Genomic DNA, 24,890 nt, shown 5'->3' with positions numbered 1-24,890 from the left:
ACCATGAAATTTCCTACTAAAATATGATTTTTAATGTAAGATTTGGCCAAAGTCATGGGATTTATGAGATTTCACAAGAAGCATACTCTAAAATCCTCCTCTCCAACTGCTCCTGGTGATGTCACTCCCGCAGTGCTGTGAAACATTCCGCAATACACACTCATTATAAAATCACAGGAGGAGCAAGAAAAGACTTTAAAACTCACACTTTAATGTCTCAAAAACAGTGAAAGATAGAAAAAACATGTAAATTCAGATTTCTCCATTCAAATATATGAGTATTTTTCTGTGTCCAGCTGCAGTTACTTGTCTCTACACACCTGACAGTACATATGTCAATCAAACTTTCAAAATAAAAGCACACCACACTTATATCCCTCATTTTTAAAAAGCAAAATGATCTGATCCCGACAGGCCAGAGTGCGAGGTCCCGACCAACACTGCTTGCAGCTTCAATTTCAGTTTGTTCCACTCATGTACTAGTCTCCTTGTTTCACGTGACATTTGTCTTTTATGCTTGTCATTTGGGATCCATCCTCTCTTTTGATTACCTCTGTGATCGAAGAATCATTTTTTTGTGTGGTTCGGATGTCCTATGGAGTGAAAACAGACATAGTGCAGGGTAGTGAGTCATCAGGTGTTGCAGTGAGGGGCAATGCAGCAGCCCGAGGGTTCAGTTTTTTTTAATTACTTCTAATGGAGGCTATTTTTCCGTCCTCTACACTGAAAAGGAAGCGTTCTTGACTTGCAGCATGCATACATTAACCTCGAGTTCTGATGTTTAACATAGGAAGGTGTATTTGTGTGTGCAAATACAAACCTGAAAGCGTCTGTCACCAGATATTTGCATACAGTATAGTATACATCTGTGTCTGTGTTCACCAAATCTGCAGATACAAAGAGGAAGTTTTTATTAAAATAAAATAAATGAAAAGTAAAACTTAATTTTATATACAGCAGAAAACCAAAGTTACAAAGTACCTCAGAGTAACAAAAAAGATTTTTTTTAAAAAGTGTGAATAATGAAGTAAATATAAAAAAATATAAAATGCCTTTGACAATAAAAAAGGTTTTGAGGCGAGATTTAAACTCTCAGCAGTTTCCTGAACTGACCCCCAGAGGGAGACTGATCCATAATCTGGGAACCAGGACAGCAAAAGCATTTGAAAGTGATAATTGATGTTTCTATGGCGCACTGCAAGCATTAGATTTGACATGCCAACACCACAGAACCAACACAGGTTTGTCATTTTGTTCTTAATATTAACCGCTGCGTTAGTTGGATGTAATGAATGAATGACGAGGAGAAATAACCTACAGAGGAGGAAAATGAAACTGAACCTAAGTGTCCACAGTAAATCATCTGTTGACTGTTTGGTTATTTATTTATGCTTTAAAACATAACTGCCGTGAAATAAACAGAATATAACGTTGTATTTCTTTCATTCAGAGGTTTTGTTCTCACTACCGCTCGCCCTCATTACTCGACCACCGCCGCTCTCTCTCTCTCTCTCTCTCTCTCTCTCTCTCTCTCTCTCGCTCGCCGGTGCTCTGCTGGTTTGCGCTGTCTCTCTCTTTTTCGGCTGCAGAGAAAACAGTTTTGTTCGCTGGGTCCTCATTTGACGCTCCAAAATCGAAACAAGGTCGGAGTTGGGGCGTTAAGACATTTTGACGCGCCTCATAACGCTTTTAGTACGTTTCAAACAACAGGTGCACTTCAAAACGCGCGCGTCAGACGCTTCCAGTGCGTTTAGACCGTATTCAGACCAAATCAGGCGATCATAACTGTCTACAAAACGATTTCTGCCCTGAATAGAACAGTTACAAACGTATTTGTCCTGTCTGAAACGATCCCTTCAAAGTAGATTACACGTATGAGAACCAAGGTGACGGAAATACAGACAAATTATTTTTCCTTTCAGTGGACCAGCCCAACATGTTTAAATGCTACTGAGCTGCACACCTTTAAGGCATATGTGGCCGGTATGATCCAGTCCAATAAAACTGAGAGAGGTATTATCATATAGTATAAAAAACTGAAAGACAGACACATAACATTTAATAGGGATGAAGATATGTTATAAAACAATGGGTGAAAAACAAATAAATAACAAATACCTGCCTTGTGTTTGTCTGATTGTTGTCTTGGTTTTGTTAAGACACTTCTTCTTGGCAATAATGGCAATAAGTACAACAAATACAGCAAACACGATGGAGATTATAATTCCTGTCACAAAATCTGTCAAAAAAAACAAAAAACAAAAAACACTCAACATCAATAGAACACAAAACAATATGTACCAATGACAAAACCCTTAAATATATATTTCTTAAAATGTAAGAGTTTGGGGAAATTTATAGAAATTTGAGTATTTGTGTTAAAATTAGTCTTACAATATCTTGTGTTTGTGTCGTCACTGTTGTCTGTGTCGTTTTGTTCATTGCAGGATGTCGTGATGTTCACAGGAAGAGTCTTCTTTTCAGCGGGGTTGGCAGCCACACATCTATAAGAGGAGCTGAAATCCTGCTTGTGTACAGTGAGAAGCAGAGAGAGAGCAGAGCTGCTCTGGTTCAGTATCTCTTCGTCTTTGTACCACAACAGTGTTGTCTCTTCAGCTTTCTCCACAGAACACAGCAAGATGCAGCTCTCAGCGCTCACACTCAGTCTCTTCACTGCAGGAGTTGATACAGACTCTGGAGAAGAAATTAATCGAGAATAAAAATTAGACAATATGAGTGACTTTAAAACCCTAATTTACTTCTAATCTAATTACCGCTCATTCCACAGACATTCTACTAACAGTGATAAGTAAAGTTCAATGTCTAAATAAGCCACTTGCTCTTTTTTTGAGCAAACCTGGAAAAATGCCCAAAATATAAAAGTTGATATGCATAACATGCAGCCACAGAGAACCACTGCCATAGACCAGCAATTTCATCCAACAGTTTGAAGTAAACACATTCTAACAACTGAGAATAAGTCAACTATCATCAGTAAATATCACTGGACTGCCCACATGCCAGTTCAGCAGAAATACTGAGTAACATCCTGTTTTACCCACCACAATTACTGCTGTTATTTCATAATTGTGGCAACTGGAAGCTAGAAAGTATGAAGTTATGCCTCAATGCAACAGTGGTGTAAAGAAGGGCATCTCTGAGTCTGGCAGCGGAAGGGTTAAACTATGCCTCTTAAACTACTATGAGCAAAAGTTTGACTGTAAAGTCAGCACTAACTTTTAGTTAGTTCCACACTAAACTCACCTCTTTGTTCAGCTGCATCATCTCTACTTAGTTTTAACTGAACTATGATATCATTCACTATGTGTCCAAAATCACTCCCTATTTCACTCACTACTCCTTACATGATAGTAACTCCATTCACTCAATAGTGAGCAGTAAATTGAGAAATTGGACACTTACTAATAATCATAATTTCTGATCACCACTAACAGGTGTTTTCACACCTATAAAATGTGGCACATTGCATTGTGGGATTGTTAGCAGAAAGTAGTGTGTACATACCATGGTCACTATTTTTCATTCCATCGTGTGAATTTTTGAGGGCACAATATTGTTTATACATTTACACATCCAGAATTCAGACACTTCAATAAAATGGCAGACAGTAAATAAAGTGCACTAGACAGTTAATAGAGAGTGATTTCAGACACAACCTGAGCCGACTGTAATCAAAACACTGTACAGAACGTTTCATCTAGTTCAGCATTTGGGTAAAATGGAAGAGAAAGAGACTGACTAGTGATGGAAATGAAGATACCTACAAAATACTATTTAATGAGAAAGTAATGTATGCTATCACATATGAACTAGCTAACATATGAAACAATGCCTGTTTGTGTGTTATCTCATTAATAATTCAACATTATTCAGCTCCTGTTGTACTTTTGTTGTTTTAAGTGAGGGTGCGGATGGCTGTATCACACAATATGGTCATAAACAACATCAACAAAGGTCTCTGGAAAACAGTTACAAGTTTCTGTTACAATCAACCAAGTGTTGCCAACAGCAATTCCAACTGCTCACAGCATAATATCACAACATTACCAGGTCTGAGTGCTCATGTCAGTGTCATCATAATGTAAATAATCTCATGAGCAACAGTCAACGTGTCCAAAAAATCCTCTGGCTCTACTATCATTAGTGGCTACCATCTGCCACTGCCATGACAACAGTTAATGATTGATGACTTACACCTGCCTGGGAGGTGTACATTATGAGTTCTATCATATTTCTAGTTATAGTTCCTGTTTCACCTCTTATATACCAGCTCTGTGCAGGTTCAAACACAGTTTTAATGTAGTGTGGGAGTTATGCTAAAACTAATACAGCCCTAGTTTGTGCCTCATGTATTAGCATACATTTGGTTCACACATGTAACTATCAGCCTCTCTAAAAGATAATTTCCAGGTGCTGTTTTAAAAACCCAGAAGGTCATTTAAAAACATCAACTGTTGTTCTGAAGGTATTTTCAGAATCCTCAGACTCTTCTAACCAACTGGATGAAACTATATGTTCTGTCTGCTGAATGAGAATAAAAAAATCCCAAGTTGCACTTTTTTCAGAATCAAAACAAAAATGGCAGCCCGCCCAGCTACCTGCATCAGAAGCAAAGTCGCACTTTGGGAAACAAATTAAAAATATTTATTATTGTGTAGTGGACAGAATAGTTTTTCATCCAGATAATTACAAGAGTCTTTGAGGATTCTGAAAAGACCATCAGAACAACGGTATGTGTTTTTAAATGACCATAATTGACTGATTATGTTAAAAAAAAATGCTTGTGTTGTGTAATGTATCCCTATACTAGAAATTAACACAATGAATTATCATCAACAACAAAACCAGAATTCTACTATCAAAATACATGAAGCTGTCATGAAGATGTTTCACATTGTGCTCTCGAACAGCATCTGACATGTTGAGAATCAGGTATAACTGGTTGGCAGGTTGACCACTAATATTGTATCTCAAGTTTGCTGCCAAAATAATTTTGTCTTTTACAGTATTTCAGTATAATAAATTAATAAACTGATCATTTAAAAAAGTTACTGTAGATACATTTAGTAAAACTGCATTTTAATGATGTATGAATAAATTCAGAGTAAAACAACAAATAAAAGCTCATCATATTTTCTAAATAATAATTGTATTTCCTCATTCTGTCATTTTAAACAAAGCTATGAAATTTTACTCTTTGATATTCAATAATTGATTTCCTCTTTAATTAAAAGTTGAATAAGCGCTGTGACGCCTAAAACTTAAATGAAATCAAAGCCACAGATCAGCATCAGGAGTTCCTGTTTCCTCTCTGTGGGTTTAAAGTGATCACAAAATGGAAACAGTGTTAAAACAGGAAACAGATGAACTGTGAGCTGGAATATAAAAGACAAACACATAAATGAATGGAGGCCAAAAAATAAAAATATAAAGACTTTTTAAGGTAAGTTTTGCTTATTCCATTTCAAAATGCTATTATTTATTCTTCATTTCAAGACAGAACAAGGAAATTAAATTATGAATTAGCAAAGTTAATGATCCTGACACTGTAAAATAACAATTATTGAGGTGGCACTCCAGGATCCATTATCCCATGTCAAGCAACCTGCTCAGATGACCTACCTCAAGATGAGGGTCGGACCCAAGTCTAATGTGGGTCACTTAATGAAAAAGGACTGATGCAGGATATGCTGACAAAGGACCCCACACAGCCTTATGATGAAAAACATGAGTTCTGAGAACATCAGGAATGGCCATTCTGAATGACATGAGACCTATTTTATAAAAGTTTATAAAAGCACAGACATCTTGTCTCTATTTTTAAAACCGACATCAGCTCTTTCTATCTTAACTAATGGACCTGGAAGGAACATTCATGAGTTCAGTTGTCCAATATTCCCACAGACTGCGCTGCTCTTTCTCTTCACTGGATGTACATTAAATCTGTCATTCAGATTGTGGCAGTTACCAGTACAGTCTGTGGCAATATTGAATTCAAATATTGATTTTGCCCGCAGCAAATGTTTTATCAATCTGGACAGACAACAGACATCTGTGGGGTCATGTTGTTTGTCAGGTAAAAAAAATAATATTTGTGGTGGTTTAAGTGGTACAGAAAGCGATGTGATGGAAACACAAAGTAACATACAGACTGCTGAGGTCACAAATGGAGCATCATATTCAAACAATGCTATGCAACACACAGGTCAGTATACTGGCAGAAGAGATGCAACTTACCATACACTGTGAGTTTGTAGGATTTAGTGAAAATACGTCCTTTTTTAGAGTCAACAATATAAATCCCTGAGTCACTCCTCTGCAGTCCTGTGATTGTAAAGAGTCCAGTGTTTTTATCCCAGTGAAGTCTGTTTATGTAAATGTCCACTTCTATCTCAACTTCCCCCTTGTTCACTGCAGCAATAGTTGTTCTTTTAAATGAAAGATATCCTTTCTCCTTCACAGGGTCAGGTAGAGTGATGGATCCTCCCTCAGTGCTGGTCAGGTTCTTCACTTCCTCAGTAGCAGATGAGATTATGACTGTAAAGAAAAAAGACAAACAACAGTCAGCGCACTGGAGGCAACATTGGTAACTTAGAAGGAATATACAGATGTTACTGAGATGTACAATGTGGAGCTGATCCACTTTTTTTATACATGTTCTGTCTTTCTGATGCTGGTTGTTACAAACTAAACAATAAATGCATCTTAAATATGTTTAACAGCAGTGAATGAGATAAAACTGTCTTGATGAGATAAAATTAAAGCAAACATTTCCATTCTAGTTTTTACACCCAGCTGCAGGTGAAGCAGCTGCAGGGACCTTCTCTCCCACTGTACATCTATGGAATTGAGCACCAGATAAGTGCACCAGATTTTACTTCTTTTTTTGTATTTCTTGTATTATATTTGTTATCACTGACAAACTATTAGACACTTTCACTGTGTTGGCTTTGTGTTTGGCATTTCACCACACTGACAATGTTGAGGAAGTATCACAGTATCTGTTCCGTCAGATGTAAAAATGTGTCTGTAAAGCTTCCTGTGTAGACACAGTTTGGACTGGTCAGACATTCTTTCAGTCCATGTTGTTGATGTAGTTGAGGCCACAGTTCCTATTTGGCCTCCTTGCAATTCTATGGTATTGTACATGTTGCCTTTAGGTAATTAGCCTTGAAAACAATGTATATTGAAGAAGAATACCCTTTTGGGAGCAGACTTGATAATTAAAGGAGAATACACATTTGGTTTGGAGACTTGATAATCAAGTGAAGTCTGAGACAACTCTTTGATCAAACATATGCCAGTTGTGTCCTTCCCACCTCCTGACCCCTGCTGATTTGACCCCTCCTGTCTTGCCCCTGGATTTGCCTCTTGCTCTTGTATGTAAATGCCCTCCCCTCCTATCTTTTGTTCACCATCTGTTGGTCACTGCTTTGATCCTTACTGTATAAAGTCTTTCCATTTCTTCTGCTCTGGGTCAGTCTACTGTATCAGACCAGCTCTGTGTCAGTAAGCTCACCGCATTTCCAGAGTGCTATTAAACCACTTCCACTATAGCAAACTTTGAACAAGGACTTGAGAGAATTTTCTTCAACAATATAAAAATCAACGTCATTTTCATACAGATAGTAATTATGATGCTGAGTGTAGGCTGAGGGCTGATGTATCTTAAAGCATTTCTATTATCACACCACTGTTTCTGAATTGTATACTGATTGTTCTTGGACTTCATAGTAGCTTTCCTGTGTTCATATTACAGACTGACATCCTACCTGTCGGCCTGGCATGGATTATTTGTGTTAAGTACCTTTTCCCATACTTAAAAGGGACATATTATGCACATTTACAAGTCTATATTTTAATCTGGAATATCTACTGGAATATCTTTGCATGATTTACAGTTCAAAAATGAAAATAAATACTGACTCTTCATGCAGCTCCACAGTTCAGCCTCTGTCTGAAACAGGCTGTTTCAGCTCCTGTCTCTTTAAGACCTCCCTCTTGATGAGCCTACTCTGTTCTGATTGGCCAGTTTTTGGAAGCTGCACCATGGGAGACTTCCGCCGGCTGTGAAGGCCACGTCAACAAACCATGAAACAAACTATAGTATCAGGATTTTACTACTTTTTCTCGTTCTTTACTCAAAATGTAAACTTCTCAAATACATCTGTACATGTTTGAGTTGAAATCAGATCAGAAATATGAGAGTGAACAACGTAAACAACACATGGAAATCCTTAGCAACAACCTTAGAAACCAAGGCTATGGGACGGAGGGCTGTTTATGATCATAAGCAAGACAATTGTTGAGGGCAGGTTGATTTCTACATAAGTTAACCTCAAGTTTTGGAACTTAGACCTTGTTTAACAGATATCTGACATCGTAACAGTATATAAATAACAGAAAATCATAGAAAGCATTATATGTCCCATTTAACATTTTAATTACACAATTCAACTTTTATGCTGGTAGTTGCATGTTGCAAATTACACCTACGTTGGTTCTTTATTGTTTCCAAAAGTAAAAAAAATATAAATATAAAAGGGGTAACATGGAGAATTAAATTTAGACCAGACACACCAGATAGAGAAAAATGATACACAGTAATTAAATAAGGCTCAATGGACTGGTATGTTTCTGATAACATTAACTTGTCACTGCTGTGAATAAGGTCACAATGTTTGGATTTTTCAGTGGTTTGTAAATATATTCAGACAGACTGCAATCTTTTGTACGGTCAGTGCAGATTTAATGGATTGGGTGGAAACACCTTCCTCTAAATGTGTTTCTGTAAGCAGCTGTATTTACAGTAACAACACTATAAACTGTTGGATGGAAAAACACTGCAGTTTCATCAGCTTGCTGCTATTAAGTGATAACTGAAGCAAAAATACAACGAAATATATTTTTCATTTCTACTGAACATATTTTGATTTCTAAACCTTTCTCTCACAATGTTCCAATGCTGTATTCCACCTCTAGATTTGTTTCATTTTCAAACTTGAAGTCTTCAGCCCCAACCAATAATGACTCAAGTGACATCACTTGAGGCATCACTTGTCAATTTTCTCCCTCTGGAGCCACAAAAGGCTTTCCACAACTTTTACATATGCAGTAGTATTTCCCAACACCTTTATTCAGATCTTGATGTGTTAAATTACACTGTAAAAAAGAATAACCAAGACACCTCACTAATGAACAATTACAGGTACATATCAAACTTTTAAGTAAAATCACTGAAAAGGCTGTTTCTCAACTGCTAAACACCTTCTTGTCCCTAAATAACTGTTTTGGTGTTTTCCAGTCATGATTTCACAGCAGTGTCATTACAGCACTCTTATGTTAAGGTCTTGAATATCTACTTAAAACAGAACAGTGGAAAAATTTCAGCCTTGGTATTATTAGATTTCAGTGTCTGGTAAAATGTATTAGTAAGAATTCTAGTTGAAGGATCAGAACTAGTTTGTGTCAATCGGTAAATATGTAAGCGTACAGAAATGCGATTGGATGTGAAAAAATTTTCTCCAGTTAAACAAAGATAAAACAGAAATAACAAAACAAAGAAACATAAAAAAATGTTTTTGGAGCCATGATTGAAATGATTAGAACACAGTACTCAACTTCAATCACTAACATTAAAGACCACAAACCAAGCCAGGAATATTGGTGTAGTCATGGACTCAGACATAGATTTTAATAGCCACATTAAGAATATATTAACTACTGTAATGATGTAATAATGTCTTCACAGGTCTCTAAAAAGTTGACCAGACAACTGTAGCTGATTCAGAGTCCTCACTGGATCACAGACCTCAGATCATCTTGTGTATCACACAATTGATTTTAAAATAGTACTGTTGGTTTATAAAGCATAAATGGTTTCAGAGCAAAATACATTCCTGATCTGCTGCTAATACATTATGACCCATCCAAACCTCTGAGATCATATTACAGATATATTTAGTCAAAATAAAATATGGAGAAGCAGCATTTTATTCTTATGCACCATATGGAACTCCCAGAAAACTACCAGAAAACTGCAGGTCTGTTTCAAATCTTGGTTCTTTGAAATTGAGGCCAAAACCTTTAGTGAAATTAGGTTCGGGGTTATTTATGCATATGTCTGACTGCACTGTACATTTTAATTCTTCCGTTTCATCATATTTTTATCTTGTGTGTCTTCTTTCACATTGAAAAAATGCTATTGAACTTGAACTGCTTCGGACAAATGAGGAGACCAAAGTGTGTTTAAAAATCTATTTAAAATGTATTTAATGTTCGCACCAGTGCTATTAACTTGTTTTGTTGTTTTAAACCTCTACTACTTTACCCAATATTTGCACAGTAACTATACATATCACACTCTTACAACTCATTACAGCAGTATTTATTATGTATTTAAGGATTCCTCTAATAAACCTACAGCGGTTGGGTAAAGAATAATGAACACATTCGTTACGAAGTTAATAACTTACCCATAAGAAAGAGAATAATTCTCATCTGTGCCTCCATCACAGAGTTCAGATAGAGACAGGTATTCTTTGTTAATTCCTTAGATATCAAAAGGTTTGTGAAATCTTGTCCAGTTAGAACGGATTCTGTGCTCACAGATGTGTTTCGACCTGCGTTGTGCACAACTTCCCATTCCTAACTCGTCAAATACTGTAGCTCAACAATACTGAGCACGTCATCAGAGCAGCGGCGGCAGCAGCAGCGAGTGCTCCATCTGTGTGTCTGATGGTGTGTGTTCCGGTGCAGAGACATAAATTTTATCCAGCTAAAACCTATGTTAAAAAAAAATTAAGAGACATTGATGTGAATTGTAGTGTCTGTTACAGACGTCCAGAAACTGTTGTGCATGTGTTTTGTCATTGCCCAGATGTGATGTATGTCTGTGTGTCTTCTTGTTTAATTTGTTTTTTTCAGTCCCCAAAAAATCTTCTTAAAGGTGCACTGTGTAGAATTTAGTGGCATCTAGTCAAACGGACTTGGCAGTAATAGAATGAAATATTCATAAGTATGTTTTAATTAGTGTATAATCACCTTTTGTTACCTTATAATGAGCACTTTATAGGGAGTGGGTCCTCTTCATGGATGTATAAAGAGAACTGGATACAGGAAGAGCACCAGGCTTTGAAGCCAATTTGACATGGCGGCCAAACCATGTAATTACAATGTCACGTGATGCACACTGGCCCAAAAAGACTTTTTCCCATAGACTTACATTGTGAAAGAGACGTCTGTAAATCAGCGGATACATTTTTCTGAGCGTCACAACCCCCACGAAATGACTTGTCTCACTATCAGAATTAAATCCATTCAGTCTGATCACATTTCAAAAGCATCAAAGACCTGCATGATTGAATTGTTTTATCCCCATTCAAGGTAGCCGGAGGGCTAGTAGCTGACTCGGCCAGTGAAAGTGTGCATGCTCTATGGGCTACACAATACGGAAGATCTGGGTACTTTCATACCAGGAAGTTGATTTTTTTTGCTTCATGCGCCACTGAGCAACTGTCATAGGAATGAACAGGGCCCTGCCTCCAACGCTGTATCCAGTTCTCTTTATGCATCTATGGTCCTCTCCCACAGAGCCCGCCATGTTGCACTGCCATGTTTCTTCAGTAGCCCAGAATGGACAAACCAAACGTTTTCACAAGTTTCACGGCCACCGTAGGTTCTTCTACATGCTTGGAAGGGGAGGTCGAGGGGAGAGGTATTCAGTTGGTTACAATCTGCAACCTCACTGCTAGAGGCCACAAAATCCTACACATTGGTCCTTTAATGCTGTTTCAAATCACTGTTTAGTTTAGTTTTGTTAGTAAATTGTAAGTTGAATAAATGTTATACCCAACATATAATAAATCCATCGTACTGAATGTCATATCTGCTCATTACTTCTCAGTATGCACAGAATTAGATTTTAAAGATGAATTTCAAAATTAACCCTGAATCAAATGACTCCTGGTTATGTGAAAACGTTGCAAACACTACACACCACTGAGAATTAAAACCTCATTGCATCTCCAGACACCTTTAGACCTCTTTTCAAATACAAAACAATTTAGGCTCATATACAATATTGATCTTTTAAAAGTGTATTTGCTATTATGATTTTTTCTGTATGATTTTAACCCTGTTCTTTGTATCTGTTGTTTTGAAGAGAGATAGAAATCTGATTGTTAGTTGGGGGGCTCTTGGATTGAAGAGTGAAACAAGGTGGCAGCTGTCCACTGCTTGAGCAGAGAATGTAGAGAACTCCCTGTTATTCTTTAAGAGCTCCATTTCCCAGCAGACTCTGTTTTTCCCAGAAGCCCTTGCTTGATCATGTGACGCTATTCCAAGCAAGCAGCAAGCCACATGTCTGCTGTCCAAGCTTGTTAAGTTTCTCTCTCCGTTTTGTGAAGACTGATGTGCGTCTATATGAATGTGAGTCATAGCAAATTGTATTTGTATGTCATGTTGATATTGGCTCAAATATTTATGTTACTTGGGAACTTTCAAACTGTCAGATGATGTTAACCAATTCAGCTAATATGGTACTAAGCTCAGGCTAATTCTAATAACCCTTGTAGTGGGCACTAGCATATAAATACTGCCTTCATTAGTAGTTTGGCCAATTAGATGCCTGGCCAATCCTAGTGCATGAATGCTATGCAGGGCTTGTCTTGCCAAGAAAAGTGATATCCATAATAATGCCTCAGCCCCGCCCTCAGTGAAACACAGGGAGCAGAGGAGAGGAGAGAAACTAGCATGACCACGTACTAGAGACTTTGTATTCTAATAAAAGTGGAAAGAGGCTTAAAAATCATGTTTAGTTTTTATTACGCTTTTAATTGTCGAAAATGAAAGTGTTACAATAAGTGTTCATGAATAAACTATCTTATGAAGGAGGTCCCCACATCGGGTCTCAAACTGAAGTCTTCCAGATCATAGATGAATGCGCTGACTATTGAGCTAAAACTCTACCTATCACCTCGTTGCAGACAGACCTCTACCAATTTATACACAGAGACAGCACACTGTGTAACGTGTAGGGATGAACTTCAAAGGTGATTCTTGCTTTGCACTTTTCATTTATTGTCTGTTTTTCACAACCTAACTTTGTGGAAAGGAGAAGGGGAACAACAGGTTATGGAGAGTCCCTTGGGAGCCCTTTGTATGTGTCAGTAGCTCAGCTTTATCTCTGGGGAACACCCCCAACTCTGGGAGTGATGTCCAAATTAGGAAATGTGCGTCATGTAGCAGGTGGATGTGACTCCTCTCGTTGAGACCTGCTGACAGACGTAACAGCGGAGGAGAGGAGAGACACTGAGATAGTGATGTAACCAACCTGCACGCTGGTATTTGACATGTTTTTTTTTCTTCCTGAAAACGAATATTTTTTTAAATATTTGTATGAAACAAATATTCTTAAAAAAAACAAACAAAGCAAAACACTATTTGTACTTTAATGAATAACGTATTTGTATTCAGGAACACTCCTATGAGATACTAAGGTGGTGTGCTGTACTTTAAAGTGAAGTCAAAATGCAGCTATCATTTTCAACCCCAGATGTGACTCAGTAGCGTATTTACTGCAAATAGTAAAACAGCACATCAATTAGTTTATCTAGAATTTTGCGACACATTGGTAGCAGTGAAAAAAGCTCATTTCTTATAAGGATTTCCAAAGTGACTCCTTCATCCTGGACAATTGAGTTAAGATGTTGTTGCATTATCAATCGGTTTTCTCACTAGATATCATGATATTAATGTGCAAGTAAATACACTGTTTGTAAATGATTTCTGACATTGTGTCATCATAGGAAGTGATGTTAATGCTAAACAATAAAATGCTTAAACAATAAACACACCTTATACCAGTACAGAAAGCATAAGCATGGTTCAGGTATAAAAATCTGTATGAATAGTCGACCTATTTATCATAGTTTCTAGTATCAAATTCCTTTTAACAACAGCATTTGAGGCACTATCCTCTAAAATACCATAAAGTTTTCTGACTTCACTTATTGCAACATTTATGCTCTTCAACCGGAAACTTGGCTGTTACTGAAGAAAAACCACATTTACCTCTTCCTGTTATGCTTTATAATGCAGAATGAATGAGAGGAAAAAAAGCTCTATTGTCACCGTCCAGCCATTCAAGCCATCTAAGTTAAGACATGCATGAGTCAAAACACGCATCATCAACCCATGGCAACCACTCGATGCACACTTTCATTTCTATAGAAACCGACCACAGAAAATGGTTTCTGTCAGTTTCTCACACAACATGCAGAGCTGTCTATATATTTTAACCTTTTACCATTTTCCATCGATGGGAAGTTAGCAAGATGCGGAGCTTTCACAGTCTGCAATTATATTAATATTTGAATGTAAACATGTTATATAGAGATGGGTGACAAACTAAAGGAAAAACATCATAAATGCAGATGCCTCTAAACAGGACACAAAGTTTCACTGAAAGGTTTTATAGTTTTAATGAGTATGATGCGATTCACTGTGTGAAAAGACTGCTTCCTTCCCTTTTCACTAGACCCTGTTCCCCAACTTTAGCATTTTTTGTGTTTATGATGTCAGGTCACACAAACAGCAGAACACAAACTTGTTTTAGTCATAGTTTTATTTATGTTGTGGTCTTTTGTGCAGATCATTATTCATTCAGTGAGCTCAACAGTGTGCATCATCAAGTCCTTAAAGCAGTTAGTGACTGAGGACTGTCATGCAGTGGCAGGAAGAGTAACGCTGTTTTCAAGCGAATTAAAGTTGGTGTACTTGCGTCTGTGTCGGTCGGAAAAATTAGAAAAGAAAAAATATGCTGCATCCCTGCAGGAACCCAGTAGGAACAAAACACAATGTAGCTTCACAGTGATATATTTGCAAACCAGTTAAAAGACATTGATTTGTATGACAATCTACTATATTGGATGTGTACTAAATATTAACAGTACAGAAACAGTGGTCATCAGGTTATTAAAAATGTTCTCTGCAGCAGGCAGCACATAGTTTCAGTCTTAAATGAAATGTACAACTTAATAATACAGCATTTTTGTGTATAGAAAATGTCTTTATCGACTCAATGATGTGACATATGAATGAAAAGTACACTGTACCCCAATGACAGTCAGTGATCTGCCTTTTACTTTAGCTTATCCTTGTTTTTCTTCACATATACTGTATATATTTTCAAATATCTGCAGTACTCCTCTCTACATCAACAGTACAAACAGCACAACTATAAACGTAAAACTCATTAAACTCATTACAATTGTTTTTTTAAGCCTACAAAATATACTCATACTAATTTATAACATACTGCTTTATGATTTTGTTACTGTATTATTTTTAAGATTTTTCAGGTTTACTTATTTAATTCCTCTGGTTAGTTACCATCTGCTAAGGGTTCCCCATAGACATTGTTGTGGACAAGGTCCACAAGTTTTGTACACTCATCAGCTCATTCGTCAGTCTATCCTCAGGTTTTCATCCCCAGTCCGATGGTCAAATTGAGTGTATGAACCAGAGGCTCTCCAACCAGACTATCCCCCGTCCAGTGCTCCTATGAGTACAAACCTCCCATCTTTCCGGATTTCGAGCAAGGTTCCCTCTGTCCAGACCTTCAACCATCCTTCAACCAAGCCTGGCCATTGCTGCTACATTCCTCTGCCCACTACCAAAAACCAGCTGATTGGTGTTGTATCCCTACACCCTGGTAGTGCACCGCCAGAGGTTGTGACTATCGACCTGCAACATTCCCTTAAGTCACGCGAGTTGGCATTATGCTTTGCTGGTCGAGTTTGACATGTAAGCCCCCCGAAAACTGTTTAACCTTCTTATCATTATTGGTGATCCAGCCTATAAGAAATGTTTCATCAGCGAACTTAATGATGGAGTTGGAACTGTTCCTGACCACACAGTCATGTATTTTCAGGTCTCAGGTGTTCAGAGCTTTGCCTGATCAAGGTCTGAGGACCAAAACATTGTCAATTAAGTTAGTACAAGTGATGGTGAGTCCAAGTCAATGCATCTTTCTCACATGGGATGGAAACCCAGTCACCCTCCACTCAAAAGTATGCTTGTTACTTCACTGAAACATTTGAGTTTAGGAATTTCCCTCAAAGTAGTCACGGTCAGAGGTCTTAATGCATCTTTAATATGGGAATCATTTATATAATAATGAGAAATATGAGAGGAGGGATGGGAAAGGGTGTGATAACAAACACAGAAAACTGTTTTTATAGTTTGGACAGTTTCTAAAATTAGAACACAAATCTGGCTAAGACTGCAAGAACAGATAGTGAGAGAGGTTGGCTGAGGGCAAGTTGTGGCTTGTGGAATCACAGATCATTAATCCAAGGGAAGTAGACTCTTTCCTCTCTGCCAAGCCCTGCCCCCTCTCTCAAACAAATAGTCTCATGTTATCAGGTGTTCTTTTTTTCTTTGTTTGGCGGTTAAACTGCCCACTGAGAGGAAGATAAAAAACGGAACATACAGAAGAAATATTTACTCATCATAAACTGTTGCATATGGTCATAGGATGGTGCAAATTTGTCACTGATAAAAGGATAATGTCAGGTTAAAGTAAGGTTCAAGGTTCACTGAGGGGTGAAATGTTTTGAGCTTTTGAGATTCCCTGTCAAAATGTTAAAACAAATGAATGCTTAGTACTGTGAGTGAGTCACTGGTAATAACTGCTTTTCTGTAGGAGTTTTATGATAACAGCCATGCTAATAATTGTCTTGCATCAACATTATGGGTTTACTTTAGCTTGAGGAGCACTTAATATAAGTGAGGTCAGCCACAGTGGCGACAGCAACTGCTGCTTAAAGATGGTGTGGTTGATTATGCCAGAACTTAATTATATGAAAGCACAAACAAGGTTAAAGTAAGGGCACAACAGCTATACCAGTATGTGGCTGATTCACAAAAGATCATGTTTTCAACACGTACAACCATTTCCAGCTATGCTGGTGGCATTTTCAGAGGAAGGAGAGTTGTCTAACTGGTTTTACAGAGCTGGGTGTTCAAACAAAATTTTAAATAAAGGTTTGCACAAGACCTGATCTAGATCTATATGTGTTACTGCAGTATTACTAATAAAGTGAATGTCCTTTTCCTGTCTGGTCATGTGGAAGCTGATATAACTGTAAATGGAGGAAGTTCTACCTCGTCCTCTTTGTCTGAAACTGTGATGAATGCACTCAGAAGAGCTTCTGTTTTATATGCCTTGAGAACTGAAAAGAGATTAAATGATATGTCTGATACTGGCAATGTGGATTAATTCTTAACTTAGACAAGACTAACTGTTGAGTGACAGAAGTGTGAAAGCATCACCAAGCTGTGACTGACCATCAGTGGTTCTAATTTAACAGTTTTAACTTCACAACATACACATACAGAGTTCAAAAGTCCAAAGCAAACTGTTTACAGCAAACGCAGTACAGTGAGTGTATGTGGAGCTTATGTCTTGCTTGTGTGAAGCATGAACACTGAACATGAGCTCCTCCTTGTGTTCACCTTCATTTCTTCAATCATTCAGACATGCAGACTGCATTCACAAAAATCAAAAGAAATATCACTCAAAAGAACAAATCATGAATTCTGTGAATTTCTACATATGGATGTCTCAACAGGAAAAACAATGCATGCTGACATAGAAGTATGTACAGAGTTACCAGTTCCCATTATAAATTCCTCCATCACAGTCAGCAGGATTTTCTGTTAGCAACGCTTATTTTATTTTTTTATATTTTTATTTCTTCTTTGGTTTGTTGTTGTAGGTTTACACATTCACCATGGCAAAATGTTTTTTTTTAATTATAAAAATATATTCTAGTCATGCTTGTCATGTATCTATCGTCTAGTCATGTTTTTATTGTTGTTGTTGTTGCTGTTCTGCTTCTCTTCCCCCCAATCACTCCTATGCAACATAGAGTGCAATGACTTCAGCTGCAAATGAACTCATTAGAGAAAACTGTGTGACCTTGTTTTAAAATGTCATACAGAAAAAGTAGTAGTAGTAGTATTGTCATTACTACTAAAGTACTGCTATTTTAAATAATACAAGCTTAAGTTGTGATTTACATGCTAGTTTACCAAGTTGGTCATTTCAGTACCTGTGCAGCTCAGTAACAGCTCACTAACCAAAATTTCATGAATTAAAAATGTATTTAAACATTGATTCAGCAGCTCTCTGTGGTTTTGAATTGAACTGACCATTGGATCACTAAATGTTTCACAGTGATGATCACATCTGATACTGAGGAAGTGAGGAACCTGACCCTCTAGTGGACTTCACTGGAACATCACTGATCTCTTTCCAATCACAGGACTGCTGAGGAGTGACTCCGGGATTCATACTGTCGACTTTAAAAAAGGAAACTTTTTCTTTACATCTTACAAACTCACAGTGTGCAGTATGGTGAGTCATATTGTGAAGATTGTCCCTTCATATGTGTTTACACACTGTGTTTGTGTTAATAGTTTTAATTAATACAATACAATTACATGTACATACAGTTTCCAGTCCTTGTCATATGCAAATAATGTTAATCAGATGATTGGATGATAAGAGGACTTCTTCATTAGTTCATTTCAAATACATCACAGTTAGTAAACCAAATCACTGTGGCACTGCTTTAGGTTAAAGGGCTGGTTAACACAAATGAAAAAACAAAAAAATCTTATTGACCTGTAGTCATATCTAACCATGCAGATAGTTCTGTTTTCATTTTTAATTGCTTTGAGCAACACAAGTGAAATTTCATTCATTTCTTTTGTACTTTGGTGGAGGAGAAATCTTGAATGTGGATTTTTCAATACACTGAAGAAATTAAACCAAAACTATCTGCATGGGTTGGTAGTTATGTGAGGAAATGTGTTTTTCATATATATATATATAATTTGGGTGAACTGACCCTTTAACCAAGTGTTGTGATTACACTGTAGCATCTGTGTAATTCTTTGTTTTTAATGTTTCCTCTGCAGAGTGTGTATCACATCCTGCAGTGAACAGACTGAGTGTGAGTGCTGAGAGCTGCATCTTGCTGTGTTCTGTGGAGAAAGCTGAAGAGATGACACTGTTGTGGTACAAAGACGAGGAGATACTGAACCAGAGCAGCTCTGCTCTCTCTCTGCCTCTCACTGTACACAAGCAGGATTTCAGCTCCTCTTATAGGTGTGTAGCTGCCAACGCTGCTGAAAATAAGACTGTTGTAACTGATATAAAGACATTCTGTGGACAAAACAACACAGACAACATAAGTATTCAATCTTCTGTCTCTAAAGGTTCATACTCTCAATGAAACATAATGTTTCAGTGTATTTTACTGGTGTTCATGTTCAATGCGTCTGACAGGTGACAGTAACACATGTCTCTGGCTGTTCATCGTGGTGTTTGGGAGTTCTGTTGCTGTTTTTTGACAAACGTGAAGAGAAAGAGAAAGAGAGACACTGTAACAGCTGCACCATCAGCTCTACACTGAGCAAAAATCATCTTTCAGAAGACAGAGTGGAGCTAAATTGATGAGCTCTTCTTGTATGTGACTCCATCATTTATAAATCAAAAAGAAAACAATCCAACTGACATTTTCAAATGAACTTGAAAAATAAAGTGGTAAGGTTCATCATTGTAACACACTCTGCTAGTTGTGTTTCTTTGTCTTCAGTTTATAAACTTATCAACAATTTAAACCAAAGTTCTAAATATAAATAAGAGTTTACTGAATGATTGCACATGACTGTTGGTGTGTGACACTGATGAGAAAACCTTTTCTGTGGGCCAGTTAACACAAGTGGGTAACACGTGGTATTCAGCGGCAGTCACAGTTTACTGTGCTTTGTGTCATATGATCCATGATGTGGTCAAACAACCACAGTTTGAAAGAGATGCTCTAGCTGCACTGTGATTTCTGCTCAGACGTGACATGAACAAGCAGCCAAGCAGGGTCAGAGGTCACCATGGAGTTATATGTGAGGATTACCATCTTTTTTATAGGTAAACTTTTAACTACATAACTGATGTGATGGCTCTTTACCTGATCAGGGCGTCTGAAGGGTGGAATGATATACTTTATATATTATATAATTATATATTTTTGTGATTTTAGAGGTCTTTTTAAATGAATGTGTGCAGTGTTGTTGTACTGTTTGATAACTGTATGACACTTAGTTTATATTATTAAAAGTCTGGTAACACTTTTTTTTTTTTTTTTTTTTTAATTTTACAAGTCCCTTGTAATATAATTTTTTATAATAAATTGCTGAGTAATGGTAATTTAACAGTAAATGTTTAAGACATTTTACAGAATGGTGGAATTTGTTATGAGTTATAAGAAAAAACAGAAACAAGAGTTAAGTTGGTTTAGTTGATAAGTGGTAAATTGTTAATTAGCTAAATTTATTTTCAGCGCGCAGTTTTGTGTGTCAAATTATATATTAGCATAAGAGGTTTTTTAAAAAAATAAAAGTAGCTGGCATTTGTTTGAAAAGTTTATTTGAGCTATTAAGAAAGAATGTGTGTAAATAACTGAGAAAGAGCAGCAATGTCTGTGTAGTCTATGATGTGTCATTTTTAAGCTAAACTGTATTGTGGAATTAATGCAGTTTAAGCATGAATTTTGTATGACTAAAACTTTAAAAAAAGGTTTGATCAGCTACAGTATCTCTAAACCAATATGAATATTCAATGTACTGCTGTGGCAGATCATATTTAGACATACAGTTTTTGTGGACACTGCTACGACATCACAGATTTGAAGGTTTTTTAAGTAAAAGCTTCTAAACTGAGGAATCACATGTACAGAACAGAAGCAGTGTGCAATCATCAGTAAGCATCATTATCTATAGTCTATAATCTATCTATCATTTAATAGTTCCTTAATCTCAGAGGAAGTGCCAGCATTGTTACGAGATAGAAGGAACACAAAACTGTTTGGGATGAATCAGAGATATACAAAAGTCTGATTTATGCTTCAAATGTTATCACTCCATTGAATGTGCATTATCAGTGGTTCTCAGCCTCATAGATATAGGTTAGAAGGGACCTGCTACACCTACTAGTAGGTTAAGCAGGGTGTTATCATCATCACCTTTGAGTTACAGAAACCATCTAGTGGATAACGCCAATTCAATCGAGTGATAACATCTGAAACAGGTGGATTGATATATTTCAATTGTCACGAACTGGCTCAAATTCAGTGACAAAAAAGGGAATCACGCATGAATAAAGTTCCTAAAATGACGTTTATTGTCAACTTAAGATAAAATATAATAATAATAATGTTAGTCAGGTAGGTCAACTCCTAAATTTAAGTTTTGGCCCCAAAACAAAAAATAAAATAAAAGGTATTTTATATTCTCAACCAGAATTATATTCCTAGCACTTTTGGGGAGGCTTTGAAATAGCCTTTAGACAATTGTGTAGAGAGATAATATTAGAATAAAATATGTTTTAATACTCAAATTAACATAGAAGATCCAAGTATATAAAGTCCAAAAGCACACAGAATATATTATTAAATCCATAAAATATTCTATTAAAATATCAAGAAAAATATAAACAAAGTATACAAATTTCTGACAAAAAGGAATGATATGAAGTGTGGGCTGCTTTGCATCAGGCTAATGTGACTCCACATTGTATTTACTAAACAGGACATCATCTGTAACTCCAGCATCATTTTGAGGAGATGGCAGTTACTCACTATGCACTAAATCTCAACTGCTCTGTAATGTGTGAAAATAATTAGCAAGCACATGAAAGCTGTTCATACATTGATTTATGTCCTCTTAAGTGTACAAAATGCACTGCAATAATTAATCATGTTCAACAGCTACAAACAGCCCTCACTGTTCCCCAGCACACACACATAATGATATAACTTTCCTATTATCAAGTTTTCTTCTTTCTTTGCAATTAAATCAACAGAAATATAATTGTGATTTTGAGATACAATAAACAACTTTAAGACACTTGATAAGGAATGTTTTAGAGCAAGACGTGTATGCCAGTGTCTCTGCTCGCTCTTTGTGGTATCACTTACATTAAAGTCTGTTGACACAGTTTGAAAAAATGATTAAATGTAATGTGTAATTCAGGCTGCAGGGCTCTGCTGTGTTGTATATCCTATATGGTTCACTTCCTCAACATCTGATTCATGACATTTGCTCGAGTATAATCATTATTTATAGTGTTTCACTTCATTGCTTTTCAGATTGAAATGATGATATCATGGCTTCATATGATCATCACTCTAAATATTTTTTGCATCAGATTAAGCCGAGCTCTCTGCAAAGGAATGTATCATCCTCGGAGAAGAGGGTAATCAGTTTTTCGCTGGCATTGCTTCCTTTTTTTCGCACCATGTCAATCACGTCTCGTGCTTTGTCTCGCCTGGGTTTGGCCATGGCTGCCTCCCTCTCAGCATCAGTTATAACCCCGTGTCCCAGAAGTTCATCCAGCAGCTTGTCCAGAACAGGATAAGACACTCTGTAGATAAACGCTGACCTAACAGTTCGCAGCTTCTCTTCTGCTGAGATGTTGTCTCCCATCCTTGGCAGATTTTGAACTGATGAAGCACCTGAAGATGAAGCTGGAAAAAGAATTTGATTCACAACAGAGGCCAGCTAGAAATTGGAAGAATTTCCATAACTCAATGGAAGCTCTTCCACGACAAAATCATTTCAACTCTTTCAACAGCCTGACAGGATAGAGTGTGAGTGTGTGACTGATTGACAAGCTACAATTTCAGCTTTGATGGTATTATTTCACTTTTATGAGATAAGGCTTCCAGGATGAGGACTTTCTTTTTCTTGGATTATCTCTGGGAAACGTATCGATGAGTTTGTAAGTGTGTTGTATGTTCAAAAAAGTCTTTTTCCAAAAACATGTATTGGAAAAGAAGGGATGTCTCATATTAGGACCAGTATGGTAAATCAGGCTTTGGATACACTCACAATACTTGTTAGTGGGATCAATTAATTGTTGGTGTGGGTCTTTTCAGGGGATTTGTTATAATAGAAAAAATATCAGCACTTACCCTTTAAGATTAGGTTAATAAGATTAGGTAGTGTTTATGCTAAAGGCCCTAATTCTTATATAATCAAGTCATAACTTGTCAAAATTTCATAAAATTCCAGGAATGTCATGACAGAAGAAGTATGAACACTGAACACTTTCAAAAGCCACTGCATGTGCATGGCTGCATATGGTGTTATTTAGTGCTCTATCGACTGAGTGACATTGTATTTACCAGGCAGATGAAGGCAGTGCTGCCAGACTTGTGCACTGTCTGGATCTCGCAACATCAGAGTCACTTCCTCTGTGCTCGTCCTCAGGATGATCTCATATGACGCGTGGTAATTTGGGCCGTAATTGTAAGAAAAATGTGCACGCTGAAATGAAATGAAGTGGAAACATGTCATTATACCATATGTTGGGGTTTGACTTGTATGCAGAGGCAGCAGAAGTTGTGTTTGATGCTCATACTCACTGGTGGCTGTATTTTATAGCTGTCTGGGTCACTACAGAGGCTGTAATATTGTTCTTTGTAGAGAAGACAGCAGGAGGGGGCCTTGATGAACTCAGATTCTGTATGTTGTGCTTTTACCTTCAGTGACACCAGAACATTTTGTTAGAGGGTTTAACTTTATTACTCACAAAGATGTCACTGTTTGAAGCTTCAGTCTTGAAACATGAGGACATTACCATTACTCGCCAAGAGGACACAATGTGCTAACAAGCAGATACTTAACAGTGCTTTTGAGGTGATGACATGAAGCCTAATGATCAGATTATTTGAATACAAGTGTATTAGAAGAGTGTATCATACTGATGGTAAACTATGATGTGACAGAGGGTTTTACCTCCAGCAGAGGCACGTTGCTTGGTAGCAGAATCACACTGAGGATTTGCTTCCCTGAGCGGAGCGGTGGTCGCAGGAACAGCAGGACTTGGCCATATACTGGTTTCGTCATGAAATTTAGAAACCTCTTGATGAGATCCCAGACGATGCCAAAGGAAGAGAGGTGAGGGACGTCCACAATCACGTGGGTGTCAGTAACCTCCAGCGGCTGTATGATGCTCATGCCATCGTCAGTGATGTTGACGACAGCGAGGCTTTCAGAGACCAGTGCTGTGAATATGTAGAACCATCAAATTAGCCCCATAACAGTTTCACTCAGTGTCATTTCCATCGCAGCATGTATACTACAAAGTACTGTTACAGACTTTAGGTACATAAAAGAAAACACTATTTTCTGTTGGTTTAATGTGTGATCACAGGGCGCAATAGTGTTCTTACCAGGTTCAGGTTCACAGTGTGGGAGATGGAGAAATTTTTTTCTCCAGTTAAACAAAGATAAAACTGAAATAACAAAACAAAGAAACATAAAAAAAATGTTTTTGGAGCCATGATTGAAATGATTAGAACACAGTACTCAGATTAAATCACTAACATTAAAGACAACAAACCAAGCCAGGAATATTGGTGTAGTCATGGACTCAGACATAGATTTTAATAGCCACATTAAGAATATATTAAACTACTGTAATGATGTAATAATGTCTTCACAGGTCTTTAAAAAGTCGACCAGACAACTGTGGCTGATTCAGAGTCTTCACTGGATCACAGACCTCAGATCATCTTGTGTGTCACACAATTGATTTTAAAATAGTACTGTTGGTTTATAAAGCATGAATGTTTTCGGAGCAAAATACATTCCTGATCTGCTTTAAAAAATGCTATTGAACTTGAACTGCTGCGGACAAATGAGGAGACCAAAGTGTGTTTAAAAATCTATTTAAAATGTATTCAATGTTCGCACCAGTACTATTAACTTGTTTTGTTGTTTTAAGCCTCTACTAT

At 37.1% G+C, this 24,890-nt stretch overlaps 2 protein-coding genes and 1 long non-coding RNA gene across 3 annotated transcripts; 1 reads left to right on the top strand and 2 right to left on the bottom strand.

The window, feature by feature from the left end:
- Positions 1–547: 547 nt before the first annotated feature.
- On the bottom strand, positions 548–10,791 carry LOC122972313 (CD48 antigen-like). The gene is made up of 6 exons (XM_044339296.1): positions 10,497–10,791; positions 6,259–6,558; positions 2,395–2,694; positions 2,123–2,239; positions 821–887; positions 548–593 (listed from the first exon to the last, which is right to left on the bottom strand). The coding sequence occupies exons 1-6, from the start codon at positions 10,531–10,533 to the stop codon at positions 548–550; spliced, it is 867 nt and encodes a 288-aa protein (XP_044195231.1). The 5' UTR covers positions 10,534–10,791.
- A 1,565-nt stretch (positions 10,792–12,356) lies between these two features.
- Positions 12,357–19,206, top strand: LOC122979276. The gene is made up of 3 exons (XR_006402829.1): positions 12,357–12,450; positions 18,266–18,445; positions 19,012–19,206. It is a non-coding gene; the product is annotated as an uncharacterized LOC122979276 (long non-coding RNA).
- A 2,042-nt stretch (positions 19,207–21,248) lies between these two features.
- Positions 21,249–24,351, bottom strand: LOC122979275. Its single transcript, XM_044346605.1, has 5 exons — positions 24,327–24,351; positions 23,890–24,158; positions 23,517–23,633; positions 23,277–23,418; positions 21,249–22,616 (listed from the first exon to the last, which is right to left on the bottom strand). The coding sequence occupies exons 2-5, from the start codon at positions 24,109–24,111 to the stop codon at positions 22,294–22,296; spliced, it is 804 nt and encodes a 267-aa protein (XP_044202540.1). The 5' UTR covers positions 24,112–24,158; positions 24,327–24,351; the 3' UTR covers positions 21,249–22,293.
- Positions 24,352–24,890: the final 539 nt, after the last annotated feature.

Source organism: Thunnus albacares, chromosome 3 (assembly GCF_914725855.1).
Source record: "Thunnus albacares chromosome 3, fThuAlb1.1, whole genome shotgun sequence".
Taxonomy (NCBI): domain Eukaryota; kingdom Metazoa; phylum Chordata; class Actinopteri; order Scombriformes; family Scombridae; genus Thunnus; species Thunnus albacares.
Note: the sequence above shows the minus strand (reverse complement) of the source record. Positions and strands in the feature narration are given on the sequence as shown.

Bases quoted from the DNA above. Each gene is read 5' to 3' on its own strand.
- LOC122972313 (XM_044339296.1), bottom strand. From the start codon at position 10,533: ATGGAGGCACAGATGAGAATTATTCTCTTTCTTATGG. The intron at 2,240-2,394 runs GTAAGACTAATT...TTTTTTTGACAG, and splicing joins CGACACAAACACAAGATATT to ATTTTGTGACAGGAATTATA. The intron at 594-820 runs GTTTGTATTTGC...TTCACTCCATAG, and splicing joins CTGGTGACAGACGCTTTCAG to GACATCCGAACCACACAAAA.
- LOC122979275 (XM_044346605.1), bottom strand. From the start codon at position 24,111: ATGAGCATCATACAGCCGCTGGAGGTTACTGACACCCACGTGATTGTG. The intron at 23,634-23,889 runs GTAAAACCCTCT...GTGTCACTGAAG, and splicing joins GCAACGTGCCTCTGCTGGAG to GTAAAAGCACAACATACAGA. The intron at 23,419-23,516 runs GTGAGTATGAGC...ATTTCATTTCAG, and splicing joins GCTATAAAATACAGCCACCA to CGTGCACATTTTTCTTACAA.